Here is a 21,335-nt window from a genome sequence, read left to right as displayed (position 1 = left end):
TATCTTCATTTCTAGGAAGGGGAAGTTTTGTTCAGAGCACTAAATACCTTTTCACATAGCAAAAGCCACTATGCTGGAAATTTAAAATCATGTATTACTTTCATTATTTTTTTTCTTCAGAAAAGAACTTTTCTTTTTACCAGTTTTTGAGTTTTAAAAAATTGCTTATTGCACCAAAGGGAACTACAGATACCTTCTAAACCTAATATTTTTACGTGTATGTTTTCACTGATGAATTGGGGATAATAAATTGGCGTTCTTTGATAGAGGAAAAAAACAACATATTTTTTAGTCTTCAGATATAATTACGTGTGCTCTGAGATGTTGCCATGGCTTCATTTTTAATAAACAGCAATCATATTTCCTCCACAGAAATCAATTCTAGGAAATATTGATTCTTTTCTTGCCTCACCACTCTCCCCCCGTGTTTTTCTGCCTCTTAGAATTTTTTTAACTTTGCCTGTATAACTGTATGTAATTTTCTACAGCTTAAGAAGCATTAAGTATCTTTAAAAACACCCTTTAATAACCGTAACTATTTATGTCTAAATTTGAGATGAGGAGTTTTATATTCCAAAGGATTTCTATTTGAAGGGAGATGGTGTGGCTTAGTGGAAGAAATAATGGACTTTGGGATAAGACAGACTTGAGTTCAAATTCCACTTTTGCCCCTTTTGGCTGTATGTCCTTGAGCAAGTTACTTAACTTTCCTGGGAATCAGTTTCATGATTGTAAATGGAATAGTAATGCACCCATCAAGAATATGTTGGGATGCCTAGATTAGGTCATTGCTGTGGAGTGTATAGCATTGCCTGGCACAAGGTAGATACTTAAAAAAAAAAAAAAATTGATTATAATTATTTATTCCAGTGGTGACAAGAACTAGACCTTCAGTTTTGGGAAAATGAAAAACAGCACAGTAAATCTTTCTTCCCTGAGAGAAGGCCTTCTGGAGAACTGCCTCCCTCCCCTAACCCAGAACCCTACTGCTTGCCTTATTCTTCAATTTACGTGTCTCTTCCTCCAGGAAACATTCCCAATCTTTGTTAAGTTTCTTTAGGTGCTCCTCCAAACGTTGTCATAATACGCTATATTTTATTACTTGTTATTTATGCTACTTTATTGCCACTGCTGGCTTACTTCTCTGTATCCACCAGTGAACTTTAGACCCCACAAGATAGGCACACAGAGATCATCACTGTCTTAGTCTACTACTCCACTGTTATCCTTAGCACCTAACATAGTGCCAAAATATGGTGGACAAATCAGTCAATAATTTGCTGAAGAGTAAGTGAGCAAACAAACAACTGAAAAGCATTTAGCAGTTATGTGTGATCATTTGGTATGTGAAAAGTTTGTATTTGATTATCTTACATTTTTAGTAAGACTCAGTACATTAGAAGAATTCTCTTTTGAACCAGTTAACATTTTCTAATATAGTGTGTTTGAGAGTCACATTTGGAAACGTGTAAGTAATTTTTTTGAACAGCAGAATCTACTAAATGCAAACCTCGAAAGTAATCACATAATATTTAAAGTTATTAATGAACACTTTGAAGTTTTTATGGTTAGCACTTAATGTGTGCTCCTGGTAAACCAGACATTTAATCAAAGTTATTATTTTTTACTTTGTTATTGATAATATTATTTAGTGTTGTTTTATGACCTTTTATATTTGAAGCATGTGTGGCGTGATATAATTGAGTGTGATTGGATTCTGACTTATGTGGTTTTAGGTAATAATATCTTTACTATTATTTCATTAATATAATCTGGAATTTTAAAACCATGTTTGTCTTTTTATATACTAAAGAGAAATGGTTCTTAATAGGATACGCTTATCTGGTAAAGGCCCTGATTTATATGTAAAATGAGGGTATATCAACATTTGCTGTTTGAATTTTTAACTGCTTCACAGACTTGTTTATATAAAGGATTTAAAGTTGATATTTCAAATTTTATTATTATGCATAGTGATTCCGAAGATGGAGAAAAGGAACATGAAAAATCTAAAACTTCAGAGTCTTCCAACGCTGAATCAAGTTCAGTAGAAGAAAGTTCTTCAGATTCTGAAACTGAATCAGAATCTGACAGTGCCTCTGAGTCCAGGAAAGTCACTAAGGTAAAAGATAGTACACGTTTGTTACACTTGAAGGTAAATGTTTTTATAGCCTTTTCCCTGTTAAAAATCAGTATTTCCGAAAATTAGTGTTTTGCTAAAAGTCAATAAATGAAGAGTGTTTAATACTGTCGTTGAAAACTAAAACAGCACCATCTTCATTCAGTCATACCTGTGATTTCCCCTCCCTCCCCTGGATAATGATTTCTCTTATAACCCGACCTTGCAGAGAAGTTAGAAACTTTTTTAACCTCATTCCTTGTCGCTGAAAGTAGAGAGGGGGCTCTCAGTGTTATGAGTGTTGCCTGTTTTGTTCTTATCTAGATTGTGACAAGGGAGAGTTTTGCTAAAGGGGAAGCAAAAGGAAGTCATGGAAATAGTATTGAGCAAAGGAATATAAATGTACATACGTCATAAGAAATTGAGACTAATAAGCTTTTTAACTATATTAGGCATTTTGGATAATAGAATATTATTAAAGGTTTAATTAAAGGATATACATTCTTGAACCAGTTAATAAAAATTTCATAGTCATTTATTTAAAAACAAATGCAAGAACCACTTATGTAACGTAATGCTTTTTGATATAATATTTAACACTGAAGTTTGCTTAGCAGCAAAAAAAAAAGTGTAAATTACAAAAATGTACTTATTAATATAAAATTCAAACCTAGTAAGAATTATCTTTCTGATCTTTAATTATCACCCCCTTGTAAGTGAATTTAGGAGCCCTGGTAGTTCAGCAGTTACGCTCTCAGCTGCCAACCAGAAGATCAGCAGTTTGAACCCACCAGCAGCTCTGTGGAAGAAAGATTTGGCAGTCTGCTTCCGTAAAAATTACAGCCTTGGAAACCCTGTGGGACAGTTATACACTGTCCTATAGGGTCACTTTATGAGTGGGAATGAACTCAATGACAACGGGTTTGGGTTTTTTGTTTGTAAATGGATTACATTGATGCTAAGCTTCAAATTAAGTACTTCTATATACAGACAGTCCCCAGGTTGTGAACATCTGACTTACAGACAACTTGTGCTTGCCCTTTAATTTTACGTAAATTTGCCCTCGCTTTGAAACCACTGAACCAGCCCCTACCCACAACAAATTCTTCATCACAGTCACCTTCGCTTGCTGCGTGTGTAGCTTTTAAATCTTCGAAAAGGCTTCGAGTCTTTCCTTGCACTAAAGTAAGGCTAAATAAGAACTGTATGCACCTGTTTTGACTCCCCTACTGACTTCTTAAAACACCCATTCAGGAATGGATCTGATTTGTAACCCAGGGACTGCCTGTGTTGTATTATTCCATATGTTGAAAATATGTTCAAACCCTGCCTTTTATTGAATTCAATTTCTTTTTAAGCCTAATTTTCTTTTTTCACTTATTTTTTTAGTTCTATTAACTTGAATTTCTCGGTATGTCATCTGAGTAGCTAAGATGAAAATCATTGGAATAGATAATTACCCTTCCCTATCCAGAGATTTGTTGTTGAAAAATAAGCATATTTTAAAATTGGCTAGTGTTTGTCTTAACCTTATTTCAAATATTCTTGCATACAATAAAACCTATCTTAAACTTATGTTTAAAATATGTGTGTATATGTAGTGTATGATCTGAGATTTGTTTTTCAAACATTCACATAAAATCTTAGAGATTTTTTAAGACTTATTAATCCGATCTCATAAAAACTTATTATATAATCAATTTATTATACTCTCATTTCCTACTTTATTGAATTATAAAAAAGCATTAAATAATATTTAAAATAAAGAAGTTTTTAAAATGGACATTAAGTACAACCCAGAATAAGAAATCAGTGTTTTTTAAAACAACAGATCAAGAAATCAGTGAATATCAAGTGAGTATAATTGGAGTTATTCTTAAAAGGTTTTGTAAAAATTGAAAAATCAAGGTAAACTCCAGTGTCTATGTAGTAGTAGAAGCAGAGCTTAGGAGCCCATTAAAAAATGACAGTGGAACCCCAGGTCAGTGATTTAATTGGTTTCTTTGTCAAAGACTTTTAATAATCTGATTAAATCTCTTGATAATTCAAAATATTTTAAAATATCAGTGTACAAAATTCAAACTTACAATGAACCAAGCCCCCTTGAGAAATTTAGGTTTTACTGACATTATTGAGAGTCGTGTCTATGTGTTTTGCTTAGAGGGCTTATTTTCTCTATATTACAGACCTTTTCTGGTCTGTAATTGGCAGATAGCGTTGTTTATTTGTTTCATTTTAGCAGCTGGAATAACTATTCTCCGCCTTGGAGCCAACGTAGCTCTTTATTTCTTTCCATTTCTCTCTTGAGTGTTTTGGAGTTTACGGTGCCCCTTGCAGTGTACCAGTTTTCTAACAATGGCGGGCAGCTCTGTAATCGTGGAAGAGTCCTGCTGCCCCAAGTGTTGCCGCTTCTGCTGTAAAGGATGAGTAATGACGGCAGATGGTGGATGCTTTACCTTAATTTAGCATGACAGTCTGTTAATGCTGGAAATCCATACACCTTAGATCTGCAGCCTAGCTAGCCTATACTTCTGCTCTTTCTCTTCCTTTTCTTTAATCTGGACAATATGTTTTGGGGGCATTGAACATGAAAATGAGACCATGAGGTACCTTGAGTATATGGCTTTCAAAACAGTTAATTTTTATGATGGTCCTGTGAGATAGGTATAGTGTTCTATTTGTTGGGAGATAATATCTTTTATGCTTCAGTTTCCTCATCTCTAAAGTAGAAATGCTAATACCTATCCTACTTCTTTCAAGTGTTACTATAAAAAAATCCAGTGTGAAAGGTCAATGTAAAGCCCTATATAAATCTAAAAGATCATTTTTAACATTTCTAAAGTTGAGCATTCGTTCCATGAGAGCGCAACAGTATTAGAGTTATAGAACCCAAATTTTTTTTTAACTCTAAGCCTCTTGCATTTTCTTAGCTCTTTTTACACTAGTCAAGTGATAAGTTAAAGCTCAGTTACGACCCCTTACCTGCTTCCTGCCATCCATTGTGGTTTCTCATAACGCTCTACTTACCCTCCTTTTTGGGGGTCCGGGGGGGCATTTAGCTCTGACTAAGTGATTCCTGTCTACTTAGCCAAGAATAAGTCCTGCTTCCTTTGGACCTTATTTTGTTGATGATCATCTGCCTCCTCTGTACCTTCAGTCTCTTCCCCTACTAATTCGTTCTCTGCCTGTCACCACACTCAGGTCTATTCTAACATTTAAATAAAGAGAGAAAAGGTGGGAAGAGATGAGGAAGGACAAACAGAGTGAGAGTTTGGAAAATAACCCAGTTATTTCTTAGTCACTTACAAATTGGTTTCCATCCCTCTCGTTTCCTACAGAAAAGCCTGCTGTGACCTTTCCCCAAACCTAATGGCCTTCTCTTAGTCATTATCCTTCTTGACCTTTTTTTATGACTATTTCCCTACTACTTGAAATACTCTGCACCTCTTTTCTTTTGACTTCTTTGATCTTTCATCCTTTTGATTGCTTCACTTTTCACACCTTTCTGACACCCACGGGGAGCCCTGGTGGCACAGTGATTAAGAGTTCAGCTGCTAACCAAAAGGTCGGCAGTTTGAATCCACCAGCTGCTCCTTGGAAGCCCTTTGGGGTAGTTCTGCTCTGTCCTAGAGGGTCACTATGAATAGGAATTGACTCGACTGCAGTGAGTTATTTGTTTTGTTGTTGACACCGAAGTTTGCACATTGCCCCAAAATTAATGCTTAGTATACTTTTTTTTTTTTTAAATATTATTTGATCTGAGTTTGTTTTTCTTTAGTCTTTCTTTTTCTCTGCATTTTTCCTGTTGCAGGACCTCAGTCACTCCTGTAACTTCAGCTAGTGTGTTTATATGAATTGCTTTCCATGGTAACATCTCCAAATCCCTAGAACAAATCCAGTTTTTCTTCCGAAATTCAGACTAAATTCTTAGACCTCTTGTCGGGCTACTGGTTCTCCAAATCTAATATATCCAGAAAAATATATGCTGTACCCTTTAGTGCCCGCATTCTTTGTGTTCTCCCAGATCTCTCATCCTGTATATTTGGGAAGTTGCCAAGTCCTATAGATTCTGTGCACTATTTCTCTTATCTGTCTCTTCTTTCCTTTTACCACCATTCTCGATCACTTCATTACCTTACTCACAGACCATTGTTATTGGTGGGTCTCAGAATGTAACCCTACTGCAGTCCTTCTGTACAGCTGCCAGATTGATGTTAAAGTTACCTGTAATAACACCCTGTTGCCCTTTGAGTTTACTAAACTCAGGCTAACGTGCTCACACCTACCTTTCTAGTCGTAACTCCACTCACGTGTCCTGTATTCTAATGCCAGTGAACTATTTGTGGTTCTTTTAACATGTTATATGCTTTTGTTGTTCTTTTTGCACCATTTCTCCTATTATAGAACATATAAGCTGGTGAGAAAGTGGTCTTATATCAAAGTGTAGTCCCTCCACTTCTAGCTTGACAGGAGAATGACTGCATGCAATAAAAAATGTTACTGATGAGGGGGTATTACTCATGTGAATGGTGTTGGGACAGTCAGAAGAATTAGAGGTACTGCTAAAGTGTTTATGTCCCTGAAGTGTTTGCCATTTAACACCAAGCTTCAGCATATACATAAGGCACAAAACTGTAGTCATACATCCTGTCATCGTGTTGTTTGTTTGTTTTATGGATTGGGAGATGTCCTCATTTGGTTTCAGATACAGTAAATAACGATTGTTCTTTATCAAGTCAGTAACGTCTTGTTCTTTAGTTACAGGTATTGTGATAGGTGAGAATATTTTCATCAGTAGATGTTCTTTTCTGCAATACACTTAATTGAGAAATATTTTAATTTAAGGATGGTTAATTGCTGGGTTGCTAACTGAAAGGTCAGCAGTTCAAACCCACCAGCTGCTCTATGGGAGAAAAGACCTGGTGATCTGCTCCCTTAAAGATTTTAGCCTAGAAAACACTATGTGGCAGTTCTACTCTGTCCTGTAGGGTCACTATGAATAGGAATCGGCTCGATGGCATGCAACAATAGTCATTTTTATGAAATAATTATTTTGCCCCAAATAATGCTTACAGCAAAGTTACTTTTAATAATTGTATATTTTACGTACTTTCATAAACTTTACACAGTATAAAGGGAAAACGTGTTTTTTACACAGAACATTGGAGAGAAAAATGAGTAATATAGCCCATATTGTATCAGGAAGAAATTCACATTTATATCACATTAACCTATTTTTATATAATTAAGTTATATTCTGCTTATTGTTAAAATTATGTGTTAAACAGATGATGACAATTTCATTTAAAATAATGTCTTAAAAAGTTTCCAGTTTTTATCTCTCTTTTTTTTTAATTGAACCTAGTCTTCAGTGTCTTTAACTAGCTGGTATATTAAAGTGCTCCTACATACTATAGTTTTTTCAGCTATCCTTTTTTTAGTCTGTTATTCAGATCTTCACTCTGAGGTGATAGTTCAAACTAAATTGTCTAAGCACCAAATACTGAAGATTTAGATAATCTATGATTAAACAGATAAAATTTTTAAATCATGATTATAGTTTTACTGTGAATAGCTTTCATATATTTACCTTCTGTATGGAGCCCTGGTGACACAGTGTTTAAGTGCTTGGGCGCTAACCAAAAGGTCAGCAGTTCTAACCCACCAGCTGCTCCGTGGAAGTAAAGATGTGGCAGTCTGCTTCTGTAAAGATTTATAGCCTTGGGAAACCCTATGGGGCAGTTCTTCTTTGTCCTACAAAGTTGCTAGGAGTCAGAATCAACTCAATGGCAATGGGTTTGATATTTTGGTCTTGTATATATTTACATTTTAATCACAGAAATTGTATAAAGCATAATAATCTTTCAGTGTGAAATAAATACAAAGTATTTAACTTACTTGCATTTAATAATATTTAATGTTAAGAGCAAGGACCCCTAGTGGCACAATGGTTAAGCGCTCAGCTGCTAACCAAAAGGTTGGCAGTTCGAATCCACCAGCTGCTCCATGGGAGAAAGACCTGGTGATCTGCTGCCATAAAGATTACAGCCTAGGAAATGGACTTGACAACGCACAACAACAATATTAACAGCACCCCTATATTTGAATAAAAATTAAGATTAATGTGTGTACAGAATCCCATTACCATTGAGTGGATTCTGACTCATGGCGACCCTATAAACCAAAACCAAACCCATTGCTTTCGAGTAGATTCTGACTCATAGCCACCCTATAGGACAGGGTACAACTGCCCCATAGAGTTTCCAAGGAGTGCCTGGTGGATTCGAACTGCTGACCTTTTGGTTAGCAGCCATAGCTTTTAACTGCTACACCACCAGCAACCCTATAGGACAGAGTAAAACTGCCGCATAGGGTTTCCAGTGAGCAGCTGGTGGATTCGAACTGCTGACCTTTTGGTTAGCAGCCAAATATGTGTACTAGCTGTGAGAAAATAGTTCCATTTGTATACCTAGCAATGTTCTAGATTTGCCAGTTGTCTTTATCATAAGCTGTACATATCTCATAAAACTTTGCTAATCCTTTTTCAGAGAAACTGATTAAATCTCCTAAGTGCTCTAATGTCCAGTCGCTGGTATTGTGACTAGTGTCCAAATTCCTGTAAATATTAAGATTTCCCTTTAAAAAAAGATCTACCACTGAAAGATTCTTGAGGATAAAGTAAATTTAGCATGTGGTATTTTTATTAGGTAGATTATGGGTAATAGTGAAAGGAATTATTTTCTGCTTGGTTTTCTGCTGTATTTGAGAAATAAGAAAGAAGTTTTACATGTGTTTTTATGAGTATTTATGTATGTTACAATTATATAACCTCTTTGAATATTGAAGAATATTGGCGTTTAACAACTCAAAGCCTTGCCTCTTTCCATTGATATCTTTCCCAATTTAGTTCGTTTTTTAAGTTCTCTAAAACAGAAATACCATTTCACTCCAATCGAGGTCTTTAAATCCAAGTGAGTGTCATTAAACTTTCATGTTGAAGGCAGGTATAATCTAGTAGGCAAAGATTTGTTTTTAGCAGTTTAGACTTCTTCATAACTTATAAAGAAGTTTCAATTTACTGGCAGTGTACTTTTGTTTTAAAATACAAGTTTTTAAGTGTAAGCCTCAGATTTTTTTTTTAATCAAATTCATCAGGTAACTTGAAGGCACATTGTCCTTGGTTGGTAATTCTAACTGAAAATATTTTATGCAAACATCTCGCCCTGTGAGGCTAGAAATTAGCGTTGAATTGTTGATTTCAAAACAGAATGTGAGTTTGGTGAACTTTATGTACCACTTATCCTGTTTTATAGTTTTAGATTTAAACCCTGTTTACAATGGTTTCTTCTTAGGAAGTGTATTTGATGCTTGTCATGTCAGATCTTTTTTCTACTTGCTTTTATCAGCATGAAAATGAACATGCATAATACATAAAAATCTTTACAGGTATATTACTACATATTTTTGTTTCTGTTATTTGGAGCTTAATAAGTATTTCCAGGATCTTTTTATTTATTATTTGAAATGAAATATATTAAATAGAAATCAGTTTCTTAACCCTGTGACTTTGTATTTCATTTTGAAAATGTTGATGTGTTGAGGTGTATAATCGAATGCCATAGAAACAAAATGGAGATTTGAAGATGATGAATTGATAACTAGGTAGTTGTGTAGTGAGATTTTAAGATCAGTTACTGTTGTCCTTATAAAAGTCTAATACAGTCACTCAGCTGTTAAAAACCTAATCCTCTATTTAAAAAAAATATACAGAAACAAATTGTCTATCTTTCTGCCTGATCTCTTCTCAAGTACTAACACAATGGAAACAGTGGGTGATCTGTCAATGTGTTTGGTTTGTCAATGATGGTTTTGTATAAATATTGGGAGGGTAAGAAATAAAATTCACACAGTAAAATATGATTTCATCTGCCTTTTCTCTGCAGCCCCATGGCTCATGCTGCGGTGTGAAATTCTCATTTTACACACTTTGCAGGCGGAGCACATGAATTATGCATTGAGCAAGAAAAATCTCCTGCCTCAAGTCCTATATGCATTTACTCAGGTTCTGTCTCTATTACCAAGATGAATTGCAAATGGAGAAATGTTTGATAGAATAGAGCTCTTAACTTCTTTGTTTAGAATTCAGATTTTTATTTTTATAGTAAATCCTTTAAGTATGAAAATGCTTTGAACTTACTATGGATTTTTTAAAAATGAAATATAAAAGAGGAATGCCAAACACATCACGAAGCTTTTTATAGCCGTGATTCAGAATGCAAGGCTTTTTCAATTCTGTAGAAATAACCATTATCTATTGCTAATGTTGTATTTCAGTCACTGGTTATTTGCTCTTCCCAAAAAGTCAATGAAATTCTGTCCTTTTAGAGCCTTTTTTTTCTTTCTGCTTTAGGCTTCTAATAAGAGATTATGCCAACTTCACATGCAGCTCTTTTCCTGTGTTGTATGTGACCTGATGTGTATTTAATAGATATTGTTACACACTCTTAGCTGTGAAGTAGAAAATAAGGTATAGACTTGCCGCCAGCTTCAACTTTATCTTGATTTGATAGGTTTCTAATTTTTCAGGTCGGAGAGTTACAGTTTCCTGAAGACAGTCATGCACCGTTGTATCTTATGGGAAGCTACACCTATTGTGCTCGGCATAGCATTTTGTTAAGTCACATGGTGATGAGCTCCTTTTGCTATATGTTCTTTTTTCACAGGAATGATACTCTAGTTGAAATGGCATTTTCAATTCTCAACCTATGCTTTAAGTTACTTGCAGCTTAAAACTTAACATTTAAAAAAATTTTCCCCAGTCCTAAAAATTGTTACTCATTTCAGAGGGTAAAGAGTAAATATTGTTGGTTTTGTTTTTAAATAAGGAATGAAATAAAATCCCATCTAGATGATTCAGAGTTTTCAGTGGCAGAAATAACTGTTTTAAGGAAGAAAAATTAATGCTAATGATATCAGTATAACTGGTGAATATCCTTTAGTTATGTTTAACTAAAACTACTGTATGACTCTTGAAAATAATTTTTCTAGGTATTGGCATGAGGGAAAAAACAGGAATGATTTAAAATTTTTATGTAGCATATAATTTGATGTAATGCTCTTGTTCATGTGTGTGCACTGTTGTGAGAGCTTGGACACTGTGTATACTTTACATGGTGTTAGTATACATTTTGCTTCAGTAATACCTATCAGTAGTTAGAGGACTACTTCAAAAATGTTTATAATAATTCACAGTAACAATAGGCTATAAACTCCTGTGGTGTTTGAAGGCAGGGCCTATGCCTGTCTTAACGGTCACCTCCATTGCACAGAATCTGACATTATAAAAATTCAGTACATATCTGTTGAATGACTGAATAAATAAACAGAAACTTTTAGTGAAAACTTAAGTTTTGGCTTTTAATTTTAGAAGATTCAATTTAAAAAAAAAGTATTCCTTATAAAAATAAATAATTTTGACCCAAATACATCTCTTTATTATCTTGAGTTGTTTATAATGTTACTCACTACTGTACTTAATTTATACTTTTTTATAAAACTAATTTTAAAATCTTTTTTTGAATCTCTAAACTCTGAATACCCCAGGTTTAGAGGCATTGTTTTCTATCCCATGGTTATACAGTGTATTTCTTAAATATAGTAAACTGAAAACAGTAGAGAAAGTGAAATCCTTTTCAACCCTAAAGAAGAGGAGCCTGATAATGTCACATATAGATTTTAGTGGATACCTTTGGCAAAAGAAGTCTGACACAACCCAGTGCTGAAATATAAAGTACCTAGCTTGTCACAAAGTAAGCCTCAGAAAAGGCTAACCTCAGAAGCCGTCAACAACTTCAGAGCTAAGCATATGTTGTTTGAGCTTTTCCTTACGTCAGCTTGTTTAAAGATTATTTTCAAAAATGCCTGTGTACCTGCTAGCAAAGAACCACGATTTTCCGTTTGCAAAACCTTGTCAGATTATAAAATAATTATTATTTACATCCATATTTTAATTTTATTTTCTCCTGAAGGTTCTCTATAATCTTTAAGCACAAAATGTTTAAAAATTTGCATGATGGAGAAGAAATGTTGTTTGCTATCGGAAATAATAATTTTCTTTCAAACAAAATTTCATGTAACAATGCAGAAACTGATTTTTTTTAGAAGACTAAGCAGAGAAACAAATGTCTGTTTTGGGACATTAAGGACTACTTTTTTCATTTTGAAGCTAGAACACTCAATAAATGAAATGTTTTTTATTTTAAAGGAGAAAGAAAAAACAAGACAAGATAGAAATCCTGTTCCCAAAGATGTTTCATTGCTAGATCTAGATGATTGTAAGTATTATAATTTTTAATTTTTCATCTATTAGGAAGAGTATTTCTTTGTTTTTATATTATTTTTTATTTGCATATCTCAAAATAAAGTATCAACATCTCGTGAAAGATTTATACAAGAATAAGGCAAGACAGTTTTGGAAATCAATTGTATTAGTATCTTTCACTTTCATCTGTTCAGCATCAGCTTTGTATCACATGAATGATATAAATAAATGTAGATGGTCAAGTAAAAGTGCACCAAATTCATTTTAATATCTCTCGCTTGAGCAATTTAAAATAATTATCTTTATCTCACAACTTTTTCATTGTTAAATGTTGATTAAGGGGATTGATACATCCAACTTAGGGAGGTGGGGAACTGGGAAAGTAAATGGAAAAGTAAGGAACAGCCCATCTTGTACTTGCCACACTTTCGGTAGGAATGCAAATCAGTACAAAGCCTTTGGAAGTCAGTTTGACTATACCTATCAATATTTTTTTTTAATTATTTTTTCTTGTACTTTAGATGAAGGTTTATGGAACAAACTAGTTTCTCATTAAACAGTTAGTACACATATTACTTTATGACATTGATTAACAACCCCTGACATGTCAGCATTCTCCCTTTTCAAGCTTAAGTTCCCTATTACCAGCTTTCCTGTCCCCTTCTGCCTTCTAGTCCTTGCGCCTGGGCTAGTATGCTCCTTCAGTCTCGTTTTGTTTTATGGGCCTGTCCAATCTTTGGCTGAGGGGGGAGCCTCAGGAGTGACTTCATTACTGAGCTGAAAGGCTGTCCAGGGGCCATACCCTTAGGGTTTCTCCCATCTCTGTCAGGCCAACAAGTCAGGTCTTTCTTTTTGAGTTAGAATTTTGTTCTACATTTTTCTCCAACTTTGTCCAGGACCCTCAATTGTGATCCCTGTCAGAACAGTCAGTGGTGGTAGCCAGGCACCATCTAGTTGTCCTGGACTCAGTCTGGTGGAGGCTGTGGTAAATGTGGTCCGTTAGTCCTTTGGACTAATCTTTCCCTTGTATCTTTAGTTTTCTTCATTCTTCCTTGCTCCCGAAGGGGTGAGACCAGTGGAGTATCCTAGATGGCTGCTCACAGGCTTTTAAGACCCCAGACACTACTCACCACAGTAGAATGTAGAACATTTTCTTTATAAACTATGTTATACCAATTGAGCTACTTGTCCCCTGAGACCACGATATACTTATCGATGTTTTAACTGTAAAAAACCCTTGCCCCAGCAAATCTAAGAATTTAGAATCCTACAAGTATATTCACTTAAGCACGCAAAGATGAATATTGGCTACCTCCCCTTAAATCTTCCTGCATTGTGAGAGATTGTGGCTCACGTCATTGCTAGGTAAATTTCACACTAGGAGAAGAATAACAACAAACAAGATTTTGTGAATATTAAACTATTGTCATTTTTCAGTGTAATTTTTCCATGCTGGGGTGGCTTTTTGTTTTTTAGGTTGTCTCATTCTGTTGCAGAACTATCCTGTTTGTATTGTATTATCTAGTCTGCTTCAAATAATCAAGGCAAATATTTAATATAGAGAAATTTAGAATAAATCGGAGTGGAATTTGAGTCATTTTTCACCAACTGGCAAAGATTTTAAAGTCTGAATTGACCCTATAGGACAGAGCAGAACTGCCCATAGGGTTTCCAAGGAGTAGTTGATGAATTCAAACTGCTTAGCAGCCGAGCTCTTAACCACTGGTCCACCAGGGCTTCATTTTAACAATATCTATCAAAAATTAAATTGCACATACCTTTTTCTAGGAATGTATTCTACAGATAAACTAGCAAAGTTAGATCTTGTTTCTTCTTGGTCTTAAACCCTTTAATTTAATTTTGCACTGAAAGTCCATATTCCTTTCCTAGGTTTCTCAGACCTTACATTATGACACCTACCCACCTGCTATCACATTTCATACTACTCTGCTCCTTTGCATTTCTCAAACATACCGGGCACATCCCTACCCAGGGCCTCTGTACTGCTGTTCCCCTGCTGAGAACACTTTTGCCTCAGATCTTCTGATGGCTAGCTGCTGCTTTTCAGTTCCAGGTCAAAAGTCACATACTCTCACACACCTTCCCTAATTACTCTTGATTGTCTTCATGGAATTTATTATTATGTGATATTATGTTAAATATTTTCATTACATTATTGTCTGTCATGCCCAAACAGGATATTCCATGAGAGTAGAATCCTTGTCTGTCCTGCTCACTACTATCCCTAGTACCTAGAATGATACCTAGTGGGTACTTGGTAAATATTTCTTAAATTAAAAAAATATGAAGAGGTACATATAAGAGTTTTATTGAAGCATTGTTTGTTACAGCAAGATCCTAAAAACAAAGAAAATGTCCGCCAATAGAGTAATGCAGCAGTTAACAAAAATGAGGCAGATCTATGTGCTAATAATGTAGTTATATATCCAAATTATTGTAAGAACCAAAAAAGATATGTGTATAGCAAGATTCCACTTATATAAAAAAAGAAGACAAAAGAAAATAGATCCTGTGCACAGACACAAACGTAACTGTTGGAAGCCCTGGTGGCATAGTGATTTCTGAAGGCTACAGAAGAAACAACAATGGCTAGCCCTGAACTGTTTGGAAAGTAGAACTAAACTGAGAACAGAGAAGGGAATAAAACTTTCATTTTATATCACCCTAGGGCATTTGAATATTTTACGTGTATATGGATTACTTACATTTTCTCCTTCTGTGTGGCTCCAGGTTTCCTGAAAAAAAAAAAAAAAAACTTGTGAAAGGATATAAATTTTATTGTTTGATTGTTTTTAAAAGTATGAATTTGTACGTACAGCCAAAAGCTTTCTTAAAAGTCTTTTTTTTTAAGAAAGTGTAAGACATTTTTTAATTTTAACAGAAATTTCATCTTAATTTGCATTTTTAAACTCAGGATAGGATATATTTCTGTTTAAATACCCAAGTGCTATTTTTTTTTTTTTTAATCTTATGGTCCCATGTTGTCAGAAAAGAAACATGAAACTTTCTTGATAACTTTAATTCAGCAATTTTTGTGAATTGTCTGCTAAGTACAATATACTTTGCTAGGTACTGCGATAGATAATAAAGTTTAGTCATTCTCTTCCAGAGACTAAAATCTAATCAGAGACTCAGGTACTTGAACGAGTAACTGTTCTATATAAGATATAACAGAGGTGCAAAGATTAATTAAATACAAGGAGAGAGGTGGAAAACCTTGAAGAAGTGAATCTGAGATTAGGATAAAGACAAATGGAGTGTTATGGGAGAAAAGCATTGTTCATAAAGGTTCTTAAAATACTAACTTAATTATATGCTACTTAATAGCCTATAACAGCTCTCCATGGCAAGAATTAGGTTACTGTTTTATCTAAGAGAAACATCATAATCCACAGAGACTATTTATCCATTTCTTCATTCAGAAAACACGTATTAAATACTTGTGATTTGCATATCTGCTATTTACTGGACATTCTAAATAAATACATTATCTTTACCCAAGGAACTCAAAGTGTGATGGAAGAAACAGATGAGTCAGTCGTTAATTGTCATATTATGAATGATGTGAGAAAGAGATATGTATAAAATGTTGTTAGTTATCAGGGTACCTCTCCCACCCAGCAGTATCAACATGTAATGTTTGAACAAGTATCAGTAAGAATTAGGCAAGCAGTTGGAGGCAAGAGGAGAAGGAAGGGGAAGACAGTATTCTAGGCAAAGCAGAGGTGTGGAGGAGAGAAAGAACTTGCTACTACCAAAAATAATCATTGTCTGTCTTTTTCTCTAAGGAAGCGGTATAGTTAACAACTCTAGAAAATAAACTAAATCCTGTCCCTACGACAGAACAGTTGTGTAATCTTGAATAAGTATTGATTCTTCATTGTTACATCTGTGGAAGGGATGCTTTCAACATCGGCATTGGTCTTCATCTTCCTTCTATCAGTTACTTGAGTTAATTTCTTTGTGTCTCATTTATTTTTTCGTAAAATGAAAAATAAGTGGCTGAAAAACTTATGTAGTTTACTTTAGATTATGAAATTACTCATAATTTCTATTTCATAGGAGTCAGTTGAAAATATACTTGTCCAAGGATAATATATGGCTTAGCAATAGATTCCACCATTTGTCAGTTTGTCATACTGTGGTCGTTTACATGCTACCGTGATGCCAGAAGGTGTGCTACCTGTATTTCAGATACCACCAGGATCACCCATGGTGGACAGGTTTCAGTGGAAATTCTGGACTAAGACAGACTAGGAAGAAGGACCAGACAATCGACTTCTAAAAAACGTGGCCAGTGAAATCCTCATGAATAGCAGTGGAACCCTGTCTGATGTAGTCTGGAAGATGAGCCCCTCAGGATGGAAGGCACTCAAAATGTGACTGAGGAAGAGCTGTCTCCTCAAAGTAGGGTCAACCTTAAGGACGTGAATGAAGTAAAGCTTTCGTGACCTTCATTTGCTGATGTGGCATGACTCAAAATAAGATGAAACAGTTGCAAACATCCATTAATAATTGCAACATGGACTGTACGAAGTATGAATCTAGGAAAATTAGAAGTTGTCAAAAATGAAATGGAACTGGGTCTTAAAAGCTTGTGAGCACCCATCTAAGATACATCTGTTGGTCCCATCCTGTCCAGAGCAAAGGAGAATGGAGAAAACCAAAGACATGAGAAAAATATTAGCCCAAAGGGCTTCAGGACCACATGAACCAGTGACTCCACCACCCTGAGACCAGAAGAACTAAATGGTACCCAGCTACCACCAGTGACCTGTCTGACAGGGATCACAACAGAGAGTCCCAGATAGAGGGGAGAAAAATGTAGAACAGAATCCAAATTCATGAAAACAGACTAGACTTACTGGTCTGACAGACTGGAGGAGTCCTCAAAACTGTGGTCCCAGGACACTCTGCTAACCCAGAACTGAAACCATTCCCAATGTCCACTTTTCAGACAAAGATTAGACAGGCCTATAAAACAAAAAATAACACATGTGAGGAATGTGCTTCTTAGTTCAGTCAAATACATGAGACCAGATGAGCAACTCCTGTCCAAAAGAAAGACGAGAGGGCAGCAAGGGACAGCAACTGGACGAATGAGCACAGGGAACTTGGGATGAAAAGGGGGGGGGTGTGCTGTAACAGTATGGGGATTGCAGCCAATGTCACAAAACAATGTGTATAAATTTTTTAATGAGAAATTAATTTAAGCTGTGAAATTTCACCTGAAGCACAATAAAAAAAAAATGAAATGGAACACATAAAGATAGATGTCCCAGGCATTAGTGAGCTGAAATAGACTGGCATTGGCCATTTTGAATTAGACAATCATATGGTCTACTATGCCGGGAATGACAAATTGAAGATGAATGGGGTTGCATTCATTGTCAAAAAGAACGTTTCAAGATCTATCCTGAAATACAAAGCTGTCAGTGATAGAATAATATCCATATGCCTACAAGGAAGACAAGTTAATACGACTATTACTCAAAATCACACACCAACCACTATTGCTAAAGATGAAGAAATTGAAGATTTTTACCAACTTCTGGAGTCTGAAATTCATCAAAGGTGCAGACATGCATTGATAATTACTGCTGATTAGAATGCTAAAGTTGGAAACACAGGATAAGAATCGGTAGTTCGAAAATATGGCGTTGGTAATAGAAACAGTGCTGGCGATCACATGATGAAATTTTGCAAGACCAACAACTTCTTTATTGCAAATACCTTTTTTCACCAACATAAATGGCAACTATATATGTGGACCTGACCAGACGGAATATACAGGAATCAAATTGACTACATCTGTGGAAAGAGACTGTGAAGAAGCTCAATTATCCTCAGTTGGAACGAGGCCAGGGGCCAACTATGGAACAGACCATCGGTTGCTCATATGCAAGTTCAGGTTGAAGCCAAAGAAAATTAGAAGAAATCCACAAGACCAAAGTACAACCTTGAGTATGTTTCACCTGGACTTAGAAACTGTTAAGAATAGATTTGACAAATTGAACACTAATGCCTGAAGATCAGTCAAGTTGTGGGATGACTTCAAGGACATCATACTTGAAGAAAGCAACAGGCCATTAAAAAGACAGGAATGAAAGAAAAGATAAAAAATGGATGTCAGAAGAGACTCTGAGACTTGTTCTTGAACACAGAGTAGCTAAAGCAAATGGAAGAAATGAAGTCAAAGAGTTGAACAGAAGATTTCAAAGGGCAGCTCTAGAAGGCAAAGTATATAATGAAATATGCAAAGAGCTGCAGTTAGAAAACCCAAAGGGAAGAACATACTCTGCATTTCTCAAGATGAAAGAACTGAAGAAGAAATTCAAGGCTCGAGTTGCAATGTTGAAGGATCCTGTGGGCAAAATATTGAACAATGCAGGAAGCATCAAAAGCAAATCAAAGGACTTTAGAGAGTCACTGTGCTCTGGTCAACATTAAACCATTTTAGGAGGCAGCATGTGATCAAGAACTGATGGGCTTGAAGGAAGAAGTCCAACCCGTACTGAAAACATTGGCAAAAAACAAGCCTTCAGAAATTGATGGAATACCAATTGAGATGTTTCAACAAATTGATACAACGCTGGAAGTCTTCACTTGTCTATGCCAAGAAATTTGAAAGACAGCTACCTGGCCAGCTGATTAGAAGAGATCCATATTTGTGCCCATTCCAAAGAAAGCTGATCCAACAGAAAGCAGAAATTATCAAACAATATCATTAATATCACATGCAAGTAAAATTTTGCTGAAGATATTTCAAAAGCAGTTACATCAGTACATAAACAGGGAACTGCCAGAAATTCAAGCCAGATTTATAAGATGACATGGAACAAGGGATATCATTGCTGATATTAGTTGGATCTTGGCTAAAAGCAGAGAATACCAGAAGGATGTTTGCCTGTGTTTTATTGACTATGTAAAGGCATTTGACTGTGTGGATCAGAACAAATTATGGATAACACTGTGAAGAATGTGAATTCCAGAGCACTTAATAGCGCTCATGCAGAACCTGTACATAGACCAGCAGGCAGTTGTTCGAACAGAACAAGGGGATTCTGTATGGTTTAAAATCAGGAAAGGTGTGCGTCAGAGTTCTGTCTTTTCACCATATTTATTCAGTCTTTATGTTGAACAAATAATCCAAGAAGCTGGACTATGTGAAGAAGAACAGGACATCAGAATTAGAGGAAGACTCATTAACAATCTGCATTATGCAGATAAGACAACCTTGCTTGCTGTAAGTGAAGAGGACGTGAAGCACTTACTGATGAAGGTCAAACACTGCAGCCTTTGGTAGAATTACACATCAACATCAAGAAAACAAAAATCCTCACAACTGGACCAATAAACAACATCATAATAAATGCAGAAAATATCGAAGTTGTCAAGGATTTCATTTTACTTGGATCCACAATCAACGCCCATGGAAGCTGCAGTCGAGAAATCAATGACAGATTGCATTGGGCAAATCTGCTGCAAAAGACCTCTTTAAAGTGTTAAAGAAGCAAAGATGTCATTTAAGAACTAAGGTGCACCTGACCCAAGCCATGGTATTTTCAGTTGTGCCGTAAGCATGGGTAAGCTGAACGATGAATAAGGAAGACCGAGGAAGAATTGATGCCTTTGAATTATGGTGTTGGCGAATATACCACGGACTGCCAGAAGAACGAACAAATCTGTCTTGGAAGAAGTACAGCCAGAATGCTCCTTAGAAGCAGGGATGACAAGACTTCATCTCTCGTACTTTGGATGTTATCAGCAGGAACCAGTTACTGGAGAAGACATCATGCATGGTAAAATAGTGGGTCAGTGAAAGAGAGGAAGACCCTCAAGGAGATAGAATTATACTGTGACTCTAACAGTGGGCTCAAACATAGCAGGATGGTGCGGGACCAGGCACTGTTTTATTCCGTTGTATATAAGGTCACAATGAATCAGAACCAACAACATAACAGCAATAGATTACACTTGGGGGTAGTAATGTGCTTTCTGTCTTCAAGTTATGTTTTATATTTCTTGAAATTAATATATCTTTTAGTACCCCAAACCATGTGATCTCAGTGGAATGATCATAAAGCAACAATCATAGTCTTGTTGTTCTTTTATAGGAAATGGTGCACTATTAGTATGACTGTGAAGTCTTTTTAAACATGTCTATCTCCCAACAATAATCATACTTCCAATAAGCCTTATGGTCTGTGATACCACATTGTTGAGTGAATTGTGACAGGGGCAGTTGAGTGAAATGGCTAGGAATATAATGGAGCTACACTACCTGAATTTAAATACCAGTTCTGTTTAGTAGCTGTGTAACCTTGTGAAAGTTACTTACCTTCTCTGTGCTTAAGTTGCTTATAGAAACTTGGAACAATAGCAGTACCCACCTTTTAGGATTATTAAGAGGATTAAATGAGTTGATGCATGTAAAAGTACTTAAAACTGTGCCTGGCATATGGTAATCGTTATATAAGGGTTAGCATCATGGAGATGGCGCCCTAGTGGTGCAGTGGTTAAAGAGCTTGGCTGCTAACCCAAAGGCTGGCAGTTCGAATCCTTGGAAACCCTATGGGGAAATTCTGCTCTGCCCTGTGGGGTTGCTCTGAGTCGGCATCAACTCGATGGCAGTGGGTTCGGTTTTTGGTTTATGATGGAGATGATGATGATAATGCAGGAGCAAATATTTCATTTAACAAGTTAACTAACTACTTATTACACCATTATATATTAAAGATTTTACTTATTCTTAAATTTTAAAGTAAAGCTTCGGCCAGAAGAATAATCGTATAATTACTTTAATAAATATGCTTCAGTAAAGAAAACAAAAGTATTTTGTAGAAAGTGTAAAAGCACAAAGAAAATAAAATG

At 35.6% G+C, this 21,335-nt stretch overlaps 1 protein-coding gene across 1 annotated transcript in view; it reads left to right on the top strand.

Moving 5' to 3' along the window:
- Nucleotides 1–21,335, top strand: part of AP3B1 (adaptor related protein complex 3 subunit beta 1) — a 285,822-nt gene that overhangs the window by 190,349 nt on the left and 74,138 nt on the right. Inside the window, exons 20-21 of the mRNA XM_049866363.1 lie at nt 1,975–2,122; nt 12,384–12,453. Coding sequence (XP_049722320.1) covers nt 1,975–2,122; nt 12,384–12,453 — 218 coding nt within the window. The remainder of the gene's footprint in view (nt 1–1,974; nt 2,123–12,383; nt 12,454–21,335) is intronic.

The sequence above is a fragment of the Elephas maximus genome, chromosome 2 (assembly GCF_024166365.1).
Source record: "Elephas maximus indicus isolate mEleMax1 chromosome 2, mEleMax1 primary haplotype, whole genome shotgun sequence".
Lineage (NCBI taxonomy): Eukaryota > Metazoa > Chordata > Mammalia > Proboscidea > Elephantidae > Elephas > Elephas maximus.
The sequence above is the reverse complement of the archived record's forward strand: the minus strand, read 5'-3'. Positions and strand labels throughout refer to the sequence as shown.